This window comes from Apis mellifera, linkage group LG15, assembly GCF_003254395.2.
Source record: "Apis mellifera strain DH4 linkage group LG15, Amel_HAv3.1, whole genome shotgun sequence".
Lineage (NCBI taxonomy): Eukaryota > Metazoa > Arthropoda > Insecta > Hymenoptera > Apidae > Apis > Apis mellifera.
Window position 1 is genome coordinate 3246614 of NC_037652.1, and position 21616 is coordinate 3268229.

At 30.1% G+C, this 21616-nt stretch overlaps 2 protein-coding genes across 2 annotated transcripts; one reads left to right on the forward strand and one right to left on the reverse strand.

Annotated features, from left to right (window-relative positions):
* Nucleotides 1–17299: 17299 nt before the first annotated feature.
* Nucleotides 17300–18408, reverse strand: LOC552072 (exosome complex component CSL4). The gene is made up of 5 exons (XM_624450.5): nucleotides 18263–18408; nucleotides 18071–18186; nucleotides 17733–17981; nucleotides 17543–17624; nucleotides 17300–17482 (listed from the first exon to the last, which is right to left on the reverse strand). Exons 1-5 carry the CDS (start codon nucleotides 18297–18299, stop codon nucleotides 17370–17372), a joined length of 597 nt encoding a protein of 198 aa, XP_624453.1. The 5' UTR covers nucleotides 18300–18408; the 3' UTR covers nucleotides 17300–17369.
* Nucleotides 18409–19839: 1431 nt separating this feature from the next.
* On the forward strand, nucleotides 19840–21537 carry LOC725786 (ubiquitin-like domain-containing CTD phosphatase 1). Its single transcript, XM_001121593.5, has 2 exons — nucleotides 19840–20142; nucleotides 20296–21537. The coding sequence occupies exons 1-2, from the start codon at nucleotides 19983–19985 to the stop codon at nucleotides 21192–21194; spliced, it is 1059 nt and encodes a 352-aa protein (XP_001121593.3). The 5' UTR covers nucleotides 19840–19982; the 3' UTR covers nucleotides 21195–21537.
* The last annotated feature ends 79 nt before the right edge of the window (nucleotides 21538–21616 follow it).

Here is a 21616-nt window from a genome sequence, read left to right on the forward strand (position 1 = left end):
GAATGACTTGCAATCGGGACGAAGGTAGCCAGCAGAGATGCCCATTGATAGCGCGGCATGCTGCAGGCTTGCTAGCATTCATCACCATAGACCTATCTGTCCGAGTATCGCGATTCGCCTTCGTTATTTGCGGCGCTGGGTTACATCTTCATGCCCACGCGGTCGGCAAAAAGGAGGCAGCGAGAAGCGAGCCTTCATTACCAACCGGCCAACGGAACGGGGGATTACCGACGGGGAATCCGCGCGATCAATACCGCAAAAAATCAACCGCCATTGTAGTAGACCGACTTTGCTCGAGCTGGCGTCTCTTTGCCTTTTGTACACGTTGCATGCAACGATTGTAAACGGCGAGAGAGGAGCTTTGCCTCGAACATTTTCAAATGGAACCTCATAAAGTATCTTCTTTTTGAAACCGAATTGGAATCGGATTCATTATCGAGTATCGAGTTTTAAGAACGATTTTGGATATTTTGTGATTAAGAAAAATATCTTATTTAAATTAATATTAATACAGTTTTATTAGTGAGATGGGTTGAGAACTACTGGAAAATAAAGAATCGATGAGTATTCTCGTTGGAATAACCTATTGCCAGTGTTATTCGTTTAATTAATAGTTTTTCTTTTCACAAAATTCACGTTCAAAAAAATACTAGAAGCAAAACTAAAAATTCCATCCATGTAAAACAAAGTCAACGCGTATGTGCTCGAAGATTTTATTACTTTTAAAATTTTATCTTTAAAATGATCCCAACTTCTCGTTAAAAAAAAAAATAATGAGTAAAACCTAATATTCAAAAGTCATTGAATGAGTCGGTATAGGCACAAATGAGAGTGAAAAATGAGGAGCTGTAAACGAAGATCTTTTTTCCAAGATCGTATATTAAGCAGGTGTGGCGCAAAGACCATTATGACGCGTTCCTCGTGGGAATTAAACGACCCGAGAAAACTCTCGTTTTTCGTTGGATTCCGAGGAAAGAGGGGTGGATACAATGTTGATGTGTAATATAATCAACTCGTCAAAACAAAAATCTTAGAAAAGAAACTAGCTCTTTAAAGCTCTTCAGTGTGCACCATATATGTAAAAAGAAAAAAAAAAAACTCATAATTTTACCTTTCAAACCAAGTTGAAACCACAGAACGTAGAAACGTGGACAGAGAAATTACATAGAATCAAATTCTCATTACATTTACAAAGCTTCGGCAATCAGCTGATGAAAATCAATTGAAAATGCGATTTAAAATTACTTAGAGAGAGGAAAATGTGAAATAGAATTATATGCTCACTTTATCCAAACTTAATCCAACGGATATTAAATTAAATTCTCACGCGAGAATATGTTTATCCGTTCGATGAAAATTTTTTAATTGCGACCAATGGGCAATAGCAATTACTTAACAAACAAGCCTTGAAAAAAAGAAGAAGAAGAACCACGCTCGTAAAAGCTTCGGTTAGGTGGGTAGAAGAATTTCGAGGCTGTTTAAACGAGGGGGCGTCGATCATGGCTCTCGACAGATTCCTTAATCGTTGCAGTTAATTACGGTTAATTACGGCGAAAATTACCGGTTTCTTTCCTAAACGTCGCTAACGCTCCTCTTCCTCGGTTATATATATACCTCGACTTGGGATAAAAAAAAAAGAGAAAGAAACCAGAAGGAAGGAAGGAAAGAAGAAGGAAAGAAGGAGAAATAAAAAAAAAGAAGAAGAAGAAGAAGAAGAAGAAACCCAGGAAATTACAGGGCGTCCAAACCATCTCGATGATAAATCTGCCGGGCGATCGGGCACAAGATCGAATAATTCATTCGACGAATAATAATAAGGCGTGTACGTAAATAATCAGAGACACGACGATCGCTATCGGGATCGTGAGATCGATGTGTATTAATTGCCCTGACTTTCGATTTTATTATTTACATTTTATGGGATTTGCAAATTTACAAATTTACAAATTTTGCAGGCCGACGAACGGTTATTAGAAATAATTATTGGAAGATCGATGAATAATTAGATCGGTGTATATTCGTGATGAATGGCGGTTCAATATCGATACGTTGATTGGCACAATGATAAATTTATCCTTCCTCCCCTTTCAAATTTCTTTTCGAGGTGATTTCTCTTCGAGGATTATTGAAAATATGCGCACGGATCAAGATAAGATCAGAAATCGTATTGCGCGTATCAATTGAAATATATTTCTCTCCAATTTAAATCGTACGAATTTTAAACGCAATCCGACAACTCCGTAGCCGATCGAGGATCGAAGGATCGAGAGATCGACCCCTTCTCCGGACACGGAATGTCTCATTTCGAGGAAGGAACATCGCGTCGAAGCGATAATAACACAGGAATAAACGGCCCGAATAACAGGAACGGAGTATATGCTCGGGGAGAGCAGATTGATTCCCATGACGATATGATGGCGGGGAATCACCATACGCGGCCCCCGTATGAATTATTCAAAGCGAAATAATAACGCGTGCACGTGCTGTAATCGTGTTACAGCGCGACTCAAACATAATTATATCGCCGCTCCGATGAAATATCAACGCGTCAAAGGGGGCCGCTGCTCGTTATTAACCGCGGCTCGCGATTATGTCCACTAAATTACGAATTATGCCTGTAATCGTGGCGCATACCTGCTACGTCACACGTTCCTTTTTCCACGAGAACGAACTACATTTAATTCCATCTCCATTGCAACGATTTTAAATATATTTTTCTATACTTATATGCCTTGGATCATTATTGATATTATGATCAAGATCTGTGAAAAATTTTTCCTCCGAGCGATGTCGATTGAGGTTAGATTATCCGTTCGTTTTTTAAATATGGATGACACGTTCCTTTTTCCCCGAAAACTACATTTAATTCCGTCTTCATTGTAACGATTTTAAATATATTTTTATATATTTATATATCTTGAATCATTATTGATATTATATCAAGAAGTTTTTTCTCCAAGCGATGTCGTTGGCATTGAGGTTAGATTATCCGTTCATTGTTTAAAACGAATATGGATGACACGTTCCTTTTTCCCTCAGAACGAACTACATTTAATTCTATCTCCACTGTAACGATTTTAAATATATTTATATAAATTCATATATATCTTGAATCATTATTGATATTATATCAAGAAGATCCGTGAAAATTTTTCCTCCGAGCGATTGAGGTTAGATTATCCGTTCGTTGTTGAAAACGAATATGGATGACACGTTCCTTTTTCCCCGAGAACTTCATTTAATTCCATCTCCACTGTAACGATTTTAAATATATTTATATCCCTTGGATCGTTATTGATATTATAGGGAGAAGATCTGTGAAAACTTTTTCCTTCGAGTGATGTCGTTGGCATCAATTGAGGTTAGGTTATCCGTCCATTGTTTAAAACGAATATGGAAGAATGGATGACACGTTTCTTTTTCGAAAACTACATTTAATTCCATCTCCACTGTAACGATTTTAAATATATTTATATATATTTATATGTCTTGGATCATTATTGATATTATATTAAGAAGTTTTTCCTCCAAGTGATGTCATTGGCATCGATTGAGGTTAGGTTCGTTGTTTAAAACGAATATGGAGGAGTGGATAACATATTCCTCCCCGAGAACGAACTATATTTAATTCCATCTCCACTGTAAATTTTAAATATATTTTTATATATTTATATCCCTTGGATCATTATTGATATTATAGGGAGAAGATCTGTGAAAACTTTTTCCTCCAAGCGGCATCGATTGAGGTTAGGTTATCCGTTCATTGTTTAAAACGAATATGGATGACATATTCCTTTTTCCCCGACAACGAACTACATTTAATTCCACGATTTTAAATATATTTTTATATATTCATATGCTTTGGATCATTATTGATATTACATCAAGAAGATCTGTAAAAAGTTTTTCGTCCGAGCAATGTCGTTGGCATCGATTGAGGTTAGGTTATCCGTTCGTTATTGAAAACGAATATGGATGAGGCGTTTCTAACCTAACTTTTACTCGTAGTTGGCAAATTGATTTGTAAGCGTTTAAAATTACTCTTTATCTTTTATTTTTATTTCCTTTGAATCCAGTGTACGAGGAATTTGTTAAAATGCGAAACAGGAAGATTGAAGGATGCTCGGGGCAAGCGAAATTCCGCACGATGCTTCTTTATAGATAAGTCGATAAGATTATTAGCAGTTGTGGAAGGGAGGTCCCTCCTTCGAGCGTCGTCACGCTGAATTTTATTAATTTTCCGCGGATTGGTGGTAATTCGAAACAGGTTCGAGTACAGCAAGTTCGAAAATGAATTCTTAGAAATTAGGGGAGTTGGAATTTTTCTCAATTCGATAAAATATCATACATCCTCCGGTTAATTCAAATTTGAAGACAAACCCGCTGAACTCGAATTTAAACGATAAATAAATAATATATCAATTTGAGATAGCTTGTGAATTAATTTCGCTCGATATGAAACGTCCTGTAAGTCAACTGCACACTTTTATTATCAATTCACCCTCAAAGGTGGCGAATTAAGGTTGCACCGAAATTATCCTCCACCGAAAAATTTCCCGGAATACACGGATATTCGGGCGAATCGATATTCTTTGGAAATTTCCTCGGGCCAGCAATTGAAGTTGGCCGCGAGGATCGCCCGAAGCGCGGCCCGTTCCGGGGAATCGGCGAATTTTCACGAATTGCGCAACGATGATGATACCTTTTTTCAAGCGCAAAATTGAGGGATTCGTTTAATTTTGTATCGCATTAACCGATCCGTTACCGCGAATCGTTCGAGAAATTGTCCCGAGATGAGAACTCCCCTATCTAATTTCGCCAAATTTGAAGTTCCACTGATAAGCATAAAAATATGGAATAATTTTAAAAATTCCTCTCTCAAAGGAGATCCGATCGGTTCTCCCAATTTATTAATCGTATTACTGCGTGTAATGCGATCGAAATGAATCAACCCCCCCCAGCTCCGACCGGAATTTCCTGCCGCCATAAAGATCCTTATAATCGTCCGTAGGAAACGTCAGAGCAATGCTCGCCTTGCTCTAACCTCGCCCACGCGCACAGGTGTGAATCTATTCCTCTACCCCTCCCCCTCCATCCGTTTAGACCGAATGCCTTCGCTCCCATCGGTGTGTACACGAGCGGCGTGTAACATCGTCGGTGGATTCATTCTCGAATTGATTCATCGCCGGCCGAGAATGTTCCCGTGTCAACCTCGAGGATCTCGAATCAACCGAACACACGATTCCGTGTGGACGATATACAAATTGCCACGGAACGGGGATAAATCAGAAAGAACAGTTAAAGAAATTTTCTTCATATTTGATGATAGAGTCGTAAATGATCGTGTTGGAGGATTTTTCTTGACATTTATTCAATTTAAGAATTGTTTAAATTTAAAAGAAAAGAGAAGAAAGGAAATTTTCAACACGGGGAGCCAAGTTACTCGTAATGACCTGCCAACAGGCGTTTTATTATCCTCGAAAAAGGGGGGAGGGGGTGAAAGGATAAATAAACAAAAACGAGAGCAAAGAGAAAGAAAGAAAGAAAGGAAGAAGGGACGAGAAGATGATGGCTAGGAGGAAGGAGAGGAAGAAAAAAGGAGTCGACGACACCTGCGCGAGTACATACACGTATATACATATCTGCCTCGTGTTACAACCACGAATGCTCGCCCACGTACTTTTCACGTCGTCGAGCTTAATTCTCCCGCTGTTTTCTGTCGCACTTGTCACGCTTAATTGACACGCGATATCGATACCGGTATCTCAGATAGAGGCACGGCCGAGTGAGTTTCGCAAAGACGCCATCTCCTTCCTACCTGTGCTCCTCTCCCTCTCCCTCTAAATAGGAATTTTTAATCTTAACCTTTAGTTTAGAAGAACAACATTTCACAACTTTGTTCCCTAAATTCGTGTCCAACCAATCACTTTTTTTTAATTAAGTTTAAATTTATAATTGTAATTTTTTTTATTTATTATCATCGAATTTCAATTAACTAAATAAGGAAATTTTTATTAAGTTGAGTCTTAAAGATTTTGACAATTTTTTTAAAACTTTTATAAAGATAGAAAGAGATTGAAATATCTTGATCGAAAACTTTCCATCGTCATTGTTTAACTGCAAAAAAAAAATTTTTAAAATAAACAAATACGTATGTGATAAGTATGTAGACATCGTTGTAAAGAAGAGTTCGAGTGAAAAGGAAGAAAAATGTAATCATATAATGATAGATATTCTTGACTCGTAATACATCGTGGGTGTGATTTATAGCGAAAATCCATACGACTCGTTTCCATGTTGTGATTAGAAGTGCCTTAAGAACGCGTAAAAGTTTCCTGGTAATTAATTACCAAGAAAGTGGCACAGTGAAACACGGAATCAAGTTTAAACGCGAGAGAATAGGCAAGAATATTAAATATGCGATAAGATATAATATATATATATATATATACATACGATATATTAGAAAACAGATAACTCTGTGGTAATTGTACGAACAAACTTATTGAAATAACCTCTTAAAACTCGTATTTCTTCTTTCTTCCTTTCGAAAAGTGTTTCAATATTCTTTCGAGTATCAATAGGGCGGGGAATTGAATGGATACGGAAGAGATTAAAATTCGATCTTGATCTATACTATGAATAATTATTTTAATCGAAGTAAATATATCAAAAATTTTACGAAACACGATTTATCGAAACATGATAATTTCTTCGTTCGTTGGTTTCGAATTCGAAGAAAGCTAAATAATCGAGGCGATAATTTACGAGTAATTTGCAAAATACTAATCTATCGATAAATTTGAAAATCGCGTGAAGAAATATTAAATTCTTTTCGTTACATTTTATTTTACCATTAGTGATTTTATTTATAGTAATCCTTCATTTATTTGCTCTATATTTAACAGGATCATCAAACCCTTTAGGATCAAACTTTAATAATTATAAAATTTCATTTCATCCATATTTTTCAATTTTAGGATTCTACATTATTTTAATAAATACTCAAACTCACATTAAACCTGAATGATATTTTCTATTTGCATACTCAATTTTATGAGCATTATTAATACATATATTCCTAATAAATTAGGAGGTGTTATTGGATTTCGATACGTCTTTTTTTTTTTCTTTCTTTTTTTCTTCTTCATTTGATCAAATATCGAACGTTCGCGGATCCACAAGATCTCGATGTGAGAGGAATAAAATGGCGGATTAATTTGCTCGAGGGGGTCGCTTTATCTCGCGCTTAAATGCAAATCGGCAGCAATTCGTCTTGCTCATTGGACCGCCGCGAGCAGTTTCGCGAATTAAGACGTTAAATCGGACGATTTCTCTTCCCTCTTTATACCCCTTTATTTCGTCTACAACTTCGTGAAAGGGAATAATTGCGAGAAATAATTCGCGTGATACACCATCTTGTTCCATCTTTGTCTCAATTTTGCCTTTCTACACGAGGAACATCACACAATAACGAAAAATTAATTTGTATCAAATTTATCGATGAATTGATCTAAATCTAGTTTCTAATTTTTGATCTAATTTTTAATCCATCCTGAACTAGATTTCATACAATTTTATTCCTTAACATCAAGCCTCTGATACGCAAGAATTTCAAAACGAAGAGTCATTTCATTTCCCCAATTTTTTTTTAATTATAAAATAAAAATAAATCCATCCACGTTATTTCCATGGACGAACGAAGAGAGAAAAATTAATTAACACTAATGAGAAACTTTAAACTTTGTAAAATATTACTAATTACATCGGTTCAATGGAACCCCTTCTGGCCAGAATTTTTCTATTCAAAACATCGTGTTTTGTCCCGGAGACAAAAAAAAAAAAAAAAAGAAAAAATGGAGGACCATAATATGTGGACCAGCCGAGCATCGACAAGAGAGGAGATCATAAATTAGAGGGAGCCACGGCCGCATTTTTTTCACCTGCTCTCCACGACTGGCTGTCCACGAAACAACCGCATCACGTTTCGTGTATTAATAACACGGTATCGCGAGGAACTCGGTCTTCGTGCAACGGAATGCGCCGTAAAACGATTGTCATCCCATGTGACACGACGAATTCCGATCACAAAGAGCTCTAGGGATAAATTCTTCGTATCATTTCCAGCTCTAACTCGTTGCTACTCTGGTAGCACTGTTTTGACTGTTCGTTGGATTCACCAGATTTTTCGAATTGCCGTTCCTTCTTTTCCTTAATAAAATCACCCCTCGTTACTTTAAAAATCGATCGAATTGTTCCTGTAATTGATCACGACTCTCGTCTTTATTTAAGAAATTTACTCTTCCTGAAAAAAAAAGAAAAAGAAAACGAAAGTATCGTTCTCTTATATTGAAAGTACAAATATATTCCGAGTTGTATAGGAATATTTTTCAAAAAAAATGGACGAAATCAATTTCCAAGAAGAAATTATACGTATTATAACGAGAGAAAATGACGAGTAGCACTTCGAGGTGGGTAAAAGCGGGTAAACGCGATTAAATCGTTCCATGTAAAACCGGAACTGTCCATAAAAGCCCATTTAAAAGCCCACGATTGCGTTACTACGCGTGTGCCATGAATGAATTATGCCGGACAAAATAGAGAAGGAGGAAATGAGCAAGAAGAAGGGAATAATCTTGGATTCGTTCAACTATAAAATGCGATTTATTCCATTATTATCAATGTACCACATCTATCGCTTCGAGATATACCGATAGCTCTGCCCCAAGTAAATTTCTTAAATATCTTTTTTTTTTTTTTCCCTTTCTTTTTGTCCGTAGCGAGACGTGATCAAAATTGTAAACCAGTTTTTCATCTAAACGTGGGCTTTGACTCTCCTCTTGGTAAAACTGGCCCCGACTTTCATCTTTCTTTTATTCTTTTTGGATCAGAAACGAAAAAAAAAAAAAGAATCGCCGAAATTCGTGAGGAAACGTCGCCTCTTAAAACGCGTTAAAATAATAAATTTCTCTGAATCCAAAAATTACTCTAAAATTCGTATATTTGTAACTCGAAATTATGGTTAATAAGATGTTTTAAAAACATCTAGCAAGATTTAGCAATTTTCGGACGGTGGCCCGTTCTGCGCATGCGTACGCGTCGCGCATGCGCGATAGATCTGATATACCGGTAACAAATGACATCGTCGAACTGGCATAGCCGCTGTATCTCTTCATCTCTACTGTATCGCGAACGAATAATTATTGTCAACCGTACAGGTATACGTTTCCCTATGGCTCGACGACAAAATTTTCACCGCGTGAAATTAACTCGACGGAATTAGTAATGTCCACGCGTTACGCTTGCCGCTAAAAGGACCGATGGACAATAATTGAGCCAGTTTTAAGGGTAGCTTAAGCGAACTTAGTTAGAAGACATGACGCCGGGTTATGAGTCCGAAGCAGAGATAGGAGGGAAGGGCTTTGGTTGTAACACGTGTTGTTAACCGGTTCTACCTTAATTGTCTTAAACGGGGACCATCATAATTCTAGCTTATCTACGACCTAGCTACGTATACTAGCGACATTGGAAACTGCCCTCGCGGTATAATTTCCTGGAACAACGTTTTCTTTACCCGGGATAATCATGTTTTCCTTTTTCAACGGTGAAGGGATAATCGACGACACGCGACAATTTTCAAACGAGCGATCGTAGGAAATGAATGAATGAGTTTTAATGACTTGTGATTGTTGAGGAAAAAAAAATTGCCAAATCTTGCAATCTATTCGAAAGAAGTGTTATAATATTGAATATAATACAGAAATTTTGATTTTAAATTATAAATTAATGATTGAAATTTAATATCTTTAACAAAATTTAAAAAAAAAAAAATTACGAAATATTATTCTAATGTAAAATCAATACTTTTAATGTAATGGTATTTTTTCTTTTTTACATAACAAAATAATTCAAAGAATCATTGTAATAAATTTTCTTTTCGAATATACTTTCTAACAACTACTTTCTGCCCTGGTCGATTTCAATGATAAAGATAAAAAAAAAAAAAGAAAGAAAGAAAGAAGAAAATCAAGGGGGAAGGTAGATGTTAACGAGAAGGTGGTTGAAGAACGGAATTAAGGTTACAGAGCACGTTCTTTGGAGCGAGACGAAGACGGTTTTAGTTTCGGTTGAACGTGCGACAGTGTCAGGACGTTAACCGTGAAATATCCATCACTGCCGTACCGAGAAACCAACGACGGTGTTCCAACTTCGGTGGATCGGGTTAGATAAATGTAATAGTCCATAGTTCAGCTTGCTAACAAGGCTAGCCCCAAAGATCTGAGATAAAACTGTGGTTCTGTGACTTTGCCTGCTTATAATGAGACGTAGTAGAACCCGATCACCGATTAGGACATTCTTCGGCGGTACTTCATCAATCACCAAAAATCGCGTTTCGTGACGCGAAATTCGAGACAAACAATTTTCTATACTTTAGAATTAACGAAGTTTTTAAGTTCAAAAGATTTTTTTCATTCTCAAGAAAGAATGAAATTAATAATTTCGATTTCCCTATTTTTGTATAATTTTTTCGTAAAAGTAAAAATATAAAAATAATTAAATAAATGTATCAAAATAGTTTTTTCTAATATTAAAAAATATTAAAAATTAAAATAATAACGATTAGAAATTTTTCTTTTTTTATTTAAATTATGAGTAAACTTTATTTGTTGCTTAATTGATAAAAACATATGAAATATGTTCGTTTGAATATTATGGTAATGTAGAATTCTAAAAATAGAATAATCTACATTACCATGAAATGTTAATTAATGTGAAAGTTTCTTCTATATCGACAAGACATAAATCGAAGCACAATATTAATGCAAATATGTTTATATGTGCAACAAAAATACTCATAATTTTATCTGATATAATTACTTAATTAACGATATACAATAAAAACTTATAATCCTATTTATTTTTTATCCCATATCTAAAAAATCTAAAGATCTATTGCCACTTTGCTATTGTTACCGACTCGATTACCGACTCTCGATAACGGATGAGATATAAGGACAAGAAATAGACTAGAAGTGACATCTAACGGAACATCTTTTTACCACATGTTCTGAAATACCAACAAAAAAGATCAATATTTTTCATCTAATATGGTATAATCTAAATATGTATACAAAATTATTTAAAAAAATATAAAGTAAAATAAAAATCAAATAACAGAACCGAAGAATTACTCTATTACCTTAATAAATTTTTTATTTACGAAAAATATAATCACGTTCGCAACCAATTCATATTATTTCTGATAATTAGTTATACAATGACATAAATTATATATTGTATATTAAATAAATAATAATTTAGGCCTTACCTAAAGTTTGGAAGTTGCTGTCTATTCTTCTTTTGCACAAAAATTTATTCATTTTTCAAAAAAATGAATGCTGAAAAGAAAAATCCGACGAAAAGGTAGCCAAAAGGGTTACCAAAAAAATTATCCACTCAATATAAATCCGAACAAACCGTGAGTGGAACATCTTTTCTATTTCGCAACACTAATATGCTAAAGATTCAAAAGAAAACGCGTAGAGTGCTTTATTGTTTTTGCAATATAATTTTTTATCAAAAAAAAAAAAAAAAAGAAAAAATTCGCGAAAACATGCATCTTTAGAAAAATGTTTTAATTATTTAAGAAATTGTAATAAACTAATTTATGCACTCATTATTATACACTAATAGCGGAATATCGCATATCAGAGGTTCCTGTTGTGCAATCACCTTTGTGTACAACTCTTTTAGTTGCAACAGGTGATCCAGAAGTAGGAATTTATTTCTCCCAGTTCAAGTGGAAGAAATATGGGCAATTTGTAAACGCAACACTACTATAAAAAACGCGATTATTCATCAACGCAACGCTAATTCTTGAAGTGCATTTAATACAAAATTTTTTATTATTATTATTATTATATAAATGAAAATCTACTTCAAATATACCGATATTCTATAAAATAAATTAAAATTTAAATAAAAAAACTAGACTAATTCATAATCAAAGCAGTATTTTTTACATTATAGCAAACGCGATTTTATCTCTTTTTATCGCAACACTAATTGAAAATGAAACTTTAATTCAAACTGTAATTTATTTATCGGAATACTAATGCAAAAAAAACGCGATTTGCCCACGCGATGATTGGATCCGAATGATGGGCCAGCATGCAAAATGGCCGATAGAACAACAATTACTACATATTACTAAAACGAGCACAGTGACGAAATAGTAACAATGACTTCCCATTCTTTGGATCCAAAAAAGATCCAAAAAATGAGAAGCCATTCGTTGCAGCCCTCTTCGTGACAGTTTGTCGGGCCTCTTCGGTCTTCTTTCTTCGGGCGCAATGCCCGCTGAAACTTAAATCTAGGCTCGAGATTCACTAATCGTAAAAGAAAAAAAAAAGAAATAAAAAAAAAGAACTAAATCGCGAAAGCTAAATGCGCATGCGCGAACAACGATCGCAGTGATCGTTGTTCGCGCATGCGCAGAATCTCGAGCGCAACGTTCGTTTCGAAATCAACCTCGCGACCGCGACCGCGAAATTCGAAAAATCGAGAGGCAAAACTAGAAATTAATGGCCACCGATGATCATTCGTCTCAGCCTCGCTCTCGATTTTTCAAATTATATTTCCAGAAACAGGTTGTCACGCGAAAACGCGCCTACCCGATCAGAGACTGTGACAGAACCTGCCTGGCCCTACCTACTTATAATTAACAGACACACCAGAAGTATACTACCTATCCTACCTAACCCTATATTTAATAAAATGGCAAAACAGGCATACCAACACACTCATTCCACGATTCTCACGCATAACACTCGGGCGCAAAAGCCTACACTAGGGAGAGCGTCCCGGGACGCCTCCGACACCCGAGCTTGGCATACTACTTTCACACTCTAACTTTACGTACCATTTTCCTGAAATCGACTGACGAAGGCTAGCGACCATTGCGTAAAAAAGCAACAAAATTACATATAATCAAAAAAAATATCATATTGAAATAGATAAACGTATTAAAGATCAAACTATTATTATTTATTGTAATTTGAGAGTAAATTTAATTATTATCAATCTTGTATTACTATTTTTAATCTACATATAACGTGATGTGATATTGTTATTATAAATTGTAATTGAATTAATAATTGTTAATAGTTAAAACGATGCATTTCCACAGCCTAACCACACACACAATGTGGAAGATACATCGTGCACGATACACTAACGCATCGTCAGTCGCTGAGAAATTTTGATAAACTTATAAACTAGGATCATCATACCCGCCACCTTTCTTTCACTCAAGTAACGCCTGGGCACTTGAGTGAAATTCTGGCAATGGGTATGGAAGGGATTAAACCTGAAAATCCTAAGCTAAAAAAATAGATTAGCATAAATATTTAACGGGCTAATGATTTTGTATAATCTCATATTTCAAATTTTAATGACTCTACTTTATACTTTTTATTGTATCAATGTAATAAATTATTAAAATTTTAATATTCTAAAGAATACTAATTAAAAAGAATTACTAATTAAAAGGAAATATATTTATTAAAAAAGTAATGTAATAATGCAATTCAATTAAATAATTAATTCAAAATTAAATATTAATAAAAATATCCTCAGACGATTCCTTTATCAAAGCAAATTTTTGAAAATAATATAAAAGAGCAAGTATTCAAAACTTGTAGCTTTGATATCAAAATCTATCTGTCGCGAAATGTCTTCTTGCACATAATATTTAATATATTTTCAGACAAACTAAATCATTTAAAATTAATATAAAAAAAAAAATGAAATTAAAAATGATTTATCTTCACATTATTTATTATTTATTTATTTGAATATTCGTGTTTAATTTATACACTAATATTTATATATATATTTGATATTTGCAAATATTCAAATTAATCTGCATGAATAATAGATCACAATAATTTAACTTTAAATAATTAAACTTAAAAAATTATTAATATTTAAAAATATTATGTACAAGGAGACCTATCCTGAATTAAATAAATAAAATACAGAAAAAGGAAATGTTACTATTCACAGATATAAAATAAATATCCGTGGTCACTGTGCTCGTACAAAATTCTACGTATACAACCAATCACTCGTGTCGATATGGATTTTTTATTCTACGACATGATTGAGTAATTGGAGGAATCAAAATGCATGCGACTCACCATTAAATGCGAAGAATCTGCATTATCATTAATACTATCGTAATCCATAAAAAATCATTGTGAAGAGTGAGAAATATCTGTAACAAAAATGAAATATTATAATTTATTAAGTATATTGAAATATACTGACAATAAAGATTGAAATTCTAATTCTAAAGATATAATAATAATAAATATTGAAATCTTCCAATAAAAAGTTAAAATTTAAAAATTGAAATTCTCTAATAGTTTTATTTTTTAATAGAAAAATAAAAATTTAGATAAAAAAAAAGGATAATTACCTTTTTATGGATAGATGATCGCTTTATCCTCTTGAGAAAAACACTGATTCTACTCAATACCAAAAAATATTTAAAATAAAAAAATAAAAATAAAAAACTATTAACGCGTCAATTTATATGTAATCAACAAATAAACACTGACTCTAATTTCGCGTATGATTATAATTAAATTTATTTATTCTTAGAGTTATTGCGCTCTAAAAAATACTTAAAAAATACTATTACGAAGCAAACACTGATTCTATCGACTGCATTGCACGCAGTCATAATAACTCTGGAAATAAAATTGCATTAGTGAAAGAAGAAAAGATGTAAAAAAAGAAATAAAATAAAATATACTTTCTTCTTTTCTTTATCGCATTTGTTAAAAAAAATTGTTATTTTCAAAAGAATTATAAAAACTATATATATGTAGTTAATAAAAAAAAATATTACGTATTTCCAAAAAGATATTTTTTTCTTCTATACAGAGATTTTCTCTTTTTTGCATAAAAATTTAAATTTTACCTGTTCTCCATAAAATATGATTTACCATCATGGCGTCCATATTGAAAATATTTTTTCCCGCCTAAAGTAATTTCAACAATCAGTTATTTTTGTGCAGAAAAAGTTAAATCTTTAAGATAAATGTATAAAATGTAAGTTAATAAGATTATTAACCATATTAAAATAAAACTAATAACTTAAATCTTATTTTAGAACTCATAACGAGTAATTTTAATAGTCAAATTGGTCAAAAAAAAATAAATTACTCTTTAAAAAATTTTCAATTATTTTAATATTTAATAAATATTACATTAAATAAATTCATTATATTAATAAAATATTAATATAAAAAATAAAAAAATAATTGTTAAATAAGTATAAAATAGATAGAAATTACGCACCTGAAACAAAGCGTCTAATTTTCACAAGCTTCGACAACGGAATGACATCGCACAGCGATTTCGATGTATCGAATTACAAATTGGAGAGGGGATATGCTTACATTTCGACAAATCGAAACATGTCGAGCGTCGTACAAAAGCAAATAATCCATTTCCTAGAAAGAGATTATAAGAAATACATTCAGCCTTCGGCCTTTGAGCGTAAAATGAAAACAAATACAGAAATAACAAATTAAACGTCGTAATAGATACATTGAAGAAAGAAATATGTATAAATTGATTTAACTATTCAGATGAATAAAAAGAAAATGAAATTTATTACTATTTTTTTGTTAAAATAAAATAAAATCTTACCATATTTGCACGAAAATTGTCGGAATATTTTGAATCATGTTGTACAAACTACGTAGAAACTGTGATTTTTTCAAAACTATCCCGCCTTCGAAACTATTCCGATTCTAATGAAATGATAATTTGTCATAAAAACGATCAAATCTAGTATAATAATGATCAAATAAACACATATTAATTACACAAGGCTTAATAATTTATAATTAAGCTTAATAAACTGTAATACAACACTTTATTACTAAAAATTTTATATAATTATGCACTTTTATCATTGAAACACGGTCTGTCACTGTAATTTTCAACTGTAACTGATGCTATGCGCACTAAGATGCGCACTATGATGCGCACTATAATGCGCACAAATTCGTTTCACCGCTAGATTTTAACGTTTTCTGATTGGTTATAAATTTCTCTATTAACATTAGCATATAAAAATTGAAATATTATATATTATATATTATATTTTAATTATTTAATTATTATATACTTATATTGTTTAATTTAAATATATTTTATATTGATTTTATATATTATCTTATATTATATTCTTTTTAGATTTGATTAATTTTTATTTTAAATATTTAGTTTTATATTTTAGATAATTTTTCTTCCAATTTAAATAATTTTTATATTAAATTATTTATAACAATGTTTTCTTATATTTTTATGTAATTATCTTTAAATCATATCTTTAAAATTTCGTTATAGAAATTTAATGATATTAGATTTAATAATTTTTTTTAATTTATATTTTCAGGCTTATATTTTGCTATTTATTAAATCAATTTAATTATGATTTTTATTAATAGGATTATTTATTAATTTGATCCACTTTTGCTTTCTTTAAAAGAAAAAACATTTTTAAAAATAAAACAAAAACAAATATGTAATTAAAATTATATATATTGAAATTTAAATTTTATAACCTAATTTATATTAATTAAGTAAATATAAATTAATTCTTTTTTAAATTATTACAACAATTTATGTTATACATGTTATACATTATGTTATACATTTTATGTTATACATTGCTTTTAGTTTTATATTTTTATTATATTATTTGATAATAAATAATATATTAAGAATTACTTAAAGGATTATTTCTTGACAAATTATCTTTAGATTGTTAAAGTTGTTTTTCTTAAATATTTTTACTGAATTATTTACTCATAAAAAAAATTAAATGCATAAATGCAATAAAAAATTTACCAACAAGTTTGATATACTTTTATTAAATTTATAATATTCATATTTTTCAAAATATCTACACGTTTCCAGAAAAACTGTACATACTGTATATAAATTATATTATCAAAATTTCTTAATTGCATAGATGAAGAAATTATTTCAAATATTATATTTATAATTACATTTTTTAAATATAATAATAATTCTAATAATTTAGCAACTTCTAAATTTTTATTCTTTATTTATGCGTCTAACAATTTATTAAAATATAAATTTAATGATTAAATTAAATTATGGATAAAATGAATTATGAATTAAATTGTGAAAAAAATATATGCATATATAAAAAAAATATATATATATATATATATACATATACATATATATATACTTTAATTGATATTTTATTTTGTTTTTTTTTCAAATGAATAGAATATAAAAAAAATATTAATATTAAATTATTGATCTGCAATAACATGCTCTGGAATTACTTTTGCTACTTTTCTGAACTCTTTTCGTAATGTTTTAGGACATTGCATTTGTGTCCAATTAATGGGTATCATAGCTACACCTGTAACATAAAAATTATCAATTATTAATAAAAAAAGTAATATTATCTTTAATAATTTACCTTCTTCACTATGTGCTATCACTACACCTAGTTCATTTTCTGCTGTACTTAATTGATAAGTATGTCCTTCTGTCATTGGCATCTAACGAATACATAGGAAATTATATAATTCAAAATTTATTTATATATTTTTACTAATATATTTTAATAATATATTTTTTTTTATAAAAAAAAAAAAGGTCAAGGATACAACTCTAGCAAGAATAATATCTCCAGGTCTGAAGCATTTGTACATTTGAATATTATCTTTATCTATTGCTCGTACATCTTCTTTCCTTAAAATACCTCTATAAGGTCTTGTCAATACAATGTCACCTATACATTTTATACTACATTTGCAAAATCTCTGATTAACAATAGTAACCATAGCAGTTACAATATCACCAGGTGCAGGAACAATACTTTGTTCTGTTATTCCATGGACTTCAACAGTTCGAGTCTAAAACTCAAAATATATTATTTATATAATTCATATACATAATATTAATTATGTTAAATAATATATTTCATTTATTTCTTCTTCCTTACATTTTCTTTTTCTACTAATTTTACTAAACCAGCTAATTTCGAATAAATATAGCCTTGTTGTTCATAAGTTCCTGGTCCAGCAATATTAACTTTGTCAGAAATACATAACCTTTGTCCTATAAAAAATATGATTTTTTTTTTTAATTACTTTGTTTTTTAATTACTTTTTTTTTATTTTAAAAATATAATTACCTGGTACACATACAATAATATCTTTATTTTTGTCCATGTTTCTTTTATAATTAAAAAAAATTTTACGTTTTATATATAAATTGTCATTAAGGCAACGAATAATTGCATGTCAAAAATTTAGAGGTTATAGACAAAGAACAAATTTATTGTATTTTTTTAAAATACAATAAATTATATTAAATTGTATATTAAATTAATAAATATTGCAAAAATATTGTAAAAAATTCAAAGAAATCGAAATATAAAAATATAAAAAAAATAAAAATAATAAATTACACATTTAAAATTAATAAATTTAATGAATTATAAATTTTTTAAATTATTTAACTAATTGTAAAAATTAATTAATTATCTTGAGAATATTAAAATTATTTATATATTTTTAATGAAAATAATCATTTCCAATTTACCGGTAAAATTTTATACGATCGATATAATATAAATCTTATCGACATAATCTCTTAATGTCAAAAACAAATTTCTCGAAATAATCAAAAGATGGTACTAATTGTCAATTCTTATCTTATATCTATTCTTTTCTTACTATTCTCCTTATCTAAATTTGTTTATGACATGTAACAATGTATTGAATCTATTGAATGTATTTTAATGATTTTTTTTCAAAAAACTACAATATATTTCAATCTTTAATTTAAAAAATATTTATATTGCATTCTCGGTTTTATAATATATTTTTAAGATCTTGCGAAACGTGATATATAAAAATATAATGTAATTGTTTTTGATAATATGTTAGCTAATAAGTGATATTTAAATAAATAAAAATCTGACTTGATTTTCATAGATATTAAAGAAAATAAAAAAAAATTTTTAAGTATTCTTTGAAAGCATTAAAAATGATCAAATTATCTAAGATTAATTTATCAAATTTATTCTTTCAATTGTAAAATATTAATTGTTCAGTTATTAATTACTATCGAATTACTAATGTAGTAATTTTTTATTATAAATCAATTAAGAATAACAGTAAAATCTTAGAAAGATCTTAATGTTCTTGAGATATGGGACAAAAAATGCATTCAATTAAATTTATTCTGTATCGCTTGTGTTATATTATAATATATGTTATCTACAAAAAGAAACTTGCTTTGTTAAATTGAAAGACTAAATTATTTTTTAAATATATTAAAAGTTGATCATGAATATTTAATGCTCGTATTAATATTAATGTTTATTAACATTTATTTTATAATATAAATTCTAATTTTTTTATATTCATATTTGAAAATTTCATGATTTTTCAATTTTAATGATTATTTTTAATTTAATTTATACTATTATTCATTTAATTTCAAATTTAAATTTAATTTGATATTTAGCATTTAAAGATTTTTTAAATCTTCAAAATTTTGATATAATAATAATAGTATCCATTATAATCTCACAAATACATATTCAATTAATAAATATAAATTATGTGTTTATTTTTTAATACATTATATTAATTTCGTAAAATTCCTAAAAAACATTTATCGACAGGATAACAAATTAATCATAAATGTTGCTATATTGTACTATTGAAACGCCATCTATGTGGAGAATAAATTTCATGATATGGTATCGACACAAAGGTACTTACAATGTATGTAGTATATTCTACGATGGTCTTTATATACATATATATCTAAGGGAATTGTATCGAGTAAGTACTTCGCAGTACTTACACATCGTTTGGTGTCGCGTCATTATATTCGAAAAAATGGAAAATGTAGGAAAGATCATAATAGTATGGGGCAGAAAAAAAATCGAAATTCCGGATGTGAATCTGGACGATACCGTTCGCGGTTTGAAAATACGAATACACAAGGAAACTGGCATTCTTCCAAAACATCAAAAACTTTTAAACCTTCGAACCAAAGGTTATGTTTTGAACTGTTTCATGACCTTTTCTCCTTTTATTTTTCCCCATCATAATCATATGTTAATATTATAATGATACATTGTTAATATTAAAATAAAATTCACTTAAATGATTTCTATTTTGATTTCAAACTGTCCTTCTGTTCTATTAGATTTCACATGTTTGAAACCATTTAAAAGTCCGTCAAGTGTCTGTTTACCAAATAAAACATCTCAAGATGAGGAAATCTTAAGGAACTTGGGCATGAAATCTGGGTTCAAAATAAGGCTGATGGGATCTCGCGAAGAGGATATTGCTAAAGTATGTCATGCTCCAAAAGACTTACCTGATGTAATTAATGACTTTCAGACTGAAGAGGAAAAGTTGGATATAGAGAATGTTAAGATGTGTTTATTTCAAATTCAATTTAGAATCGACTACTACAGGTTTGTAGAATTAAATCCATTCAGAGAAGGAAAGAAACTACTGGTGCTCGATATAGATTACACCATTTTTGATCACAATTCAGCAATGGTTCTGCAAGGTGGTGGCGGGGAATTAATGCGTCCCTTTCTTCATTATTTTTTAATTATGGCTTATCAAAATTATGATATAGTAATTTGGTCAGCAACTAATATGGAATGGATCAATAAAAAGATGAAAGTGCTTGGAGTTTCAAATAATCCTTATTATAAGATAGCATGTCATCTTGATGCAAATTTTATGATTAATGTTCAAACATCAAAGTATGGTACTATCACAGCAAAACCACTTGCTGTTATTTGGGGGAAGTATAAGCAATTTTCTGCAAAAAACACAATAATGTTTGATGATAACAGAAGAAACTTTATCATGAATCCACAATCAGGATTAAAGATAAAACCATTCAGGCATGCATATATTACTAGAAGGAAAGACAGGGAATTATTAAAATTATCTCAATATTTAACATTGATAGCAAAAGTGGATGACTTTCAAACTCTTAATCATAGGAAATGGCAAGAATATATAATTGACAAAACCAAAGAAGAAAAAAGAAATATGGAAGAAAATGAAGGAAGGAACGAGTAAATTTTTTTTTTTTTGTTTTTGAGAATGTTAAATGTTCGTTAAATTTTATGAATTTTTTTTATTACTCAAGAGGATACATTTTAAGTAAATCTATCGAATTTTGTGAATTTATCGGCAATTATTTAAATTTATTCGGAAGAAAAATATTTGTATAGAAAGGACATCTTTTAAATATTCTTCCATGAACTATATACGACGATATTAATAATAATAACGTTTAATCGTTATGCGCATATTTTCACACGCTTCTTTGTATTTATAATGTACTTATCAGTTATTGTGAGACATATATAAAATGTAATCATTGATTACATAAATAAATCTTGTGTATTTCAAATAATGATATGCTTATTATTTTTTTTCTTTTTTTTTTTGTATTATAATATAAAAATGTTACAAGAATTTTAAATAAAATATTAACA

Bases quoted from the DNA above. Each gene is read 5' to 3' on its own strand.
- LOC725786 (XM_001121593.5), top strand. From the start codon at position 19,983: ATGGAAAATGTAGGAAAGATCATAATAGTATGGGGCAGAAAAAAAATC. The intron at 20,143-20,295 runs GTTATGTTTTGA...CTGTTCTATTAG, and splicing joins TTTAAACCTTCGAACCAAAG to ATTTCACATGTTTGAAACCA.
- LOC552072 (XM_624450.5), bottom strand. From the start codon at position 18,299: ATGGACAAAAATAAAGATATTATTGTATGTGTACCAG. The intron at 17,982-18,070 runs GTAAGGAAGAAG...TTTGAGTTTTAG, and splicing joins AATTAGTAGAAAAAGAAAAT to ACTCGAACTGTTGAAGTCCA. The intron at 17,483-17,542 runs GTAAATTATTAA...TTTATGTTACAG, and splicing joins GATAGCACATAGTGAAGAAG to GTGTAGCTATGATACCCATT.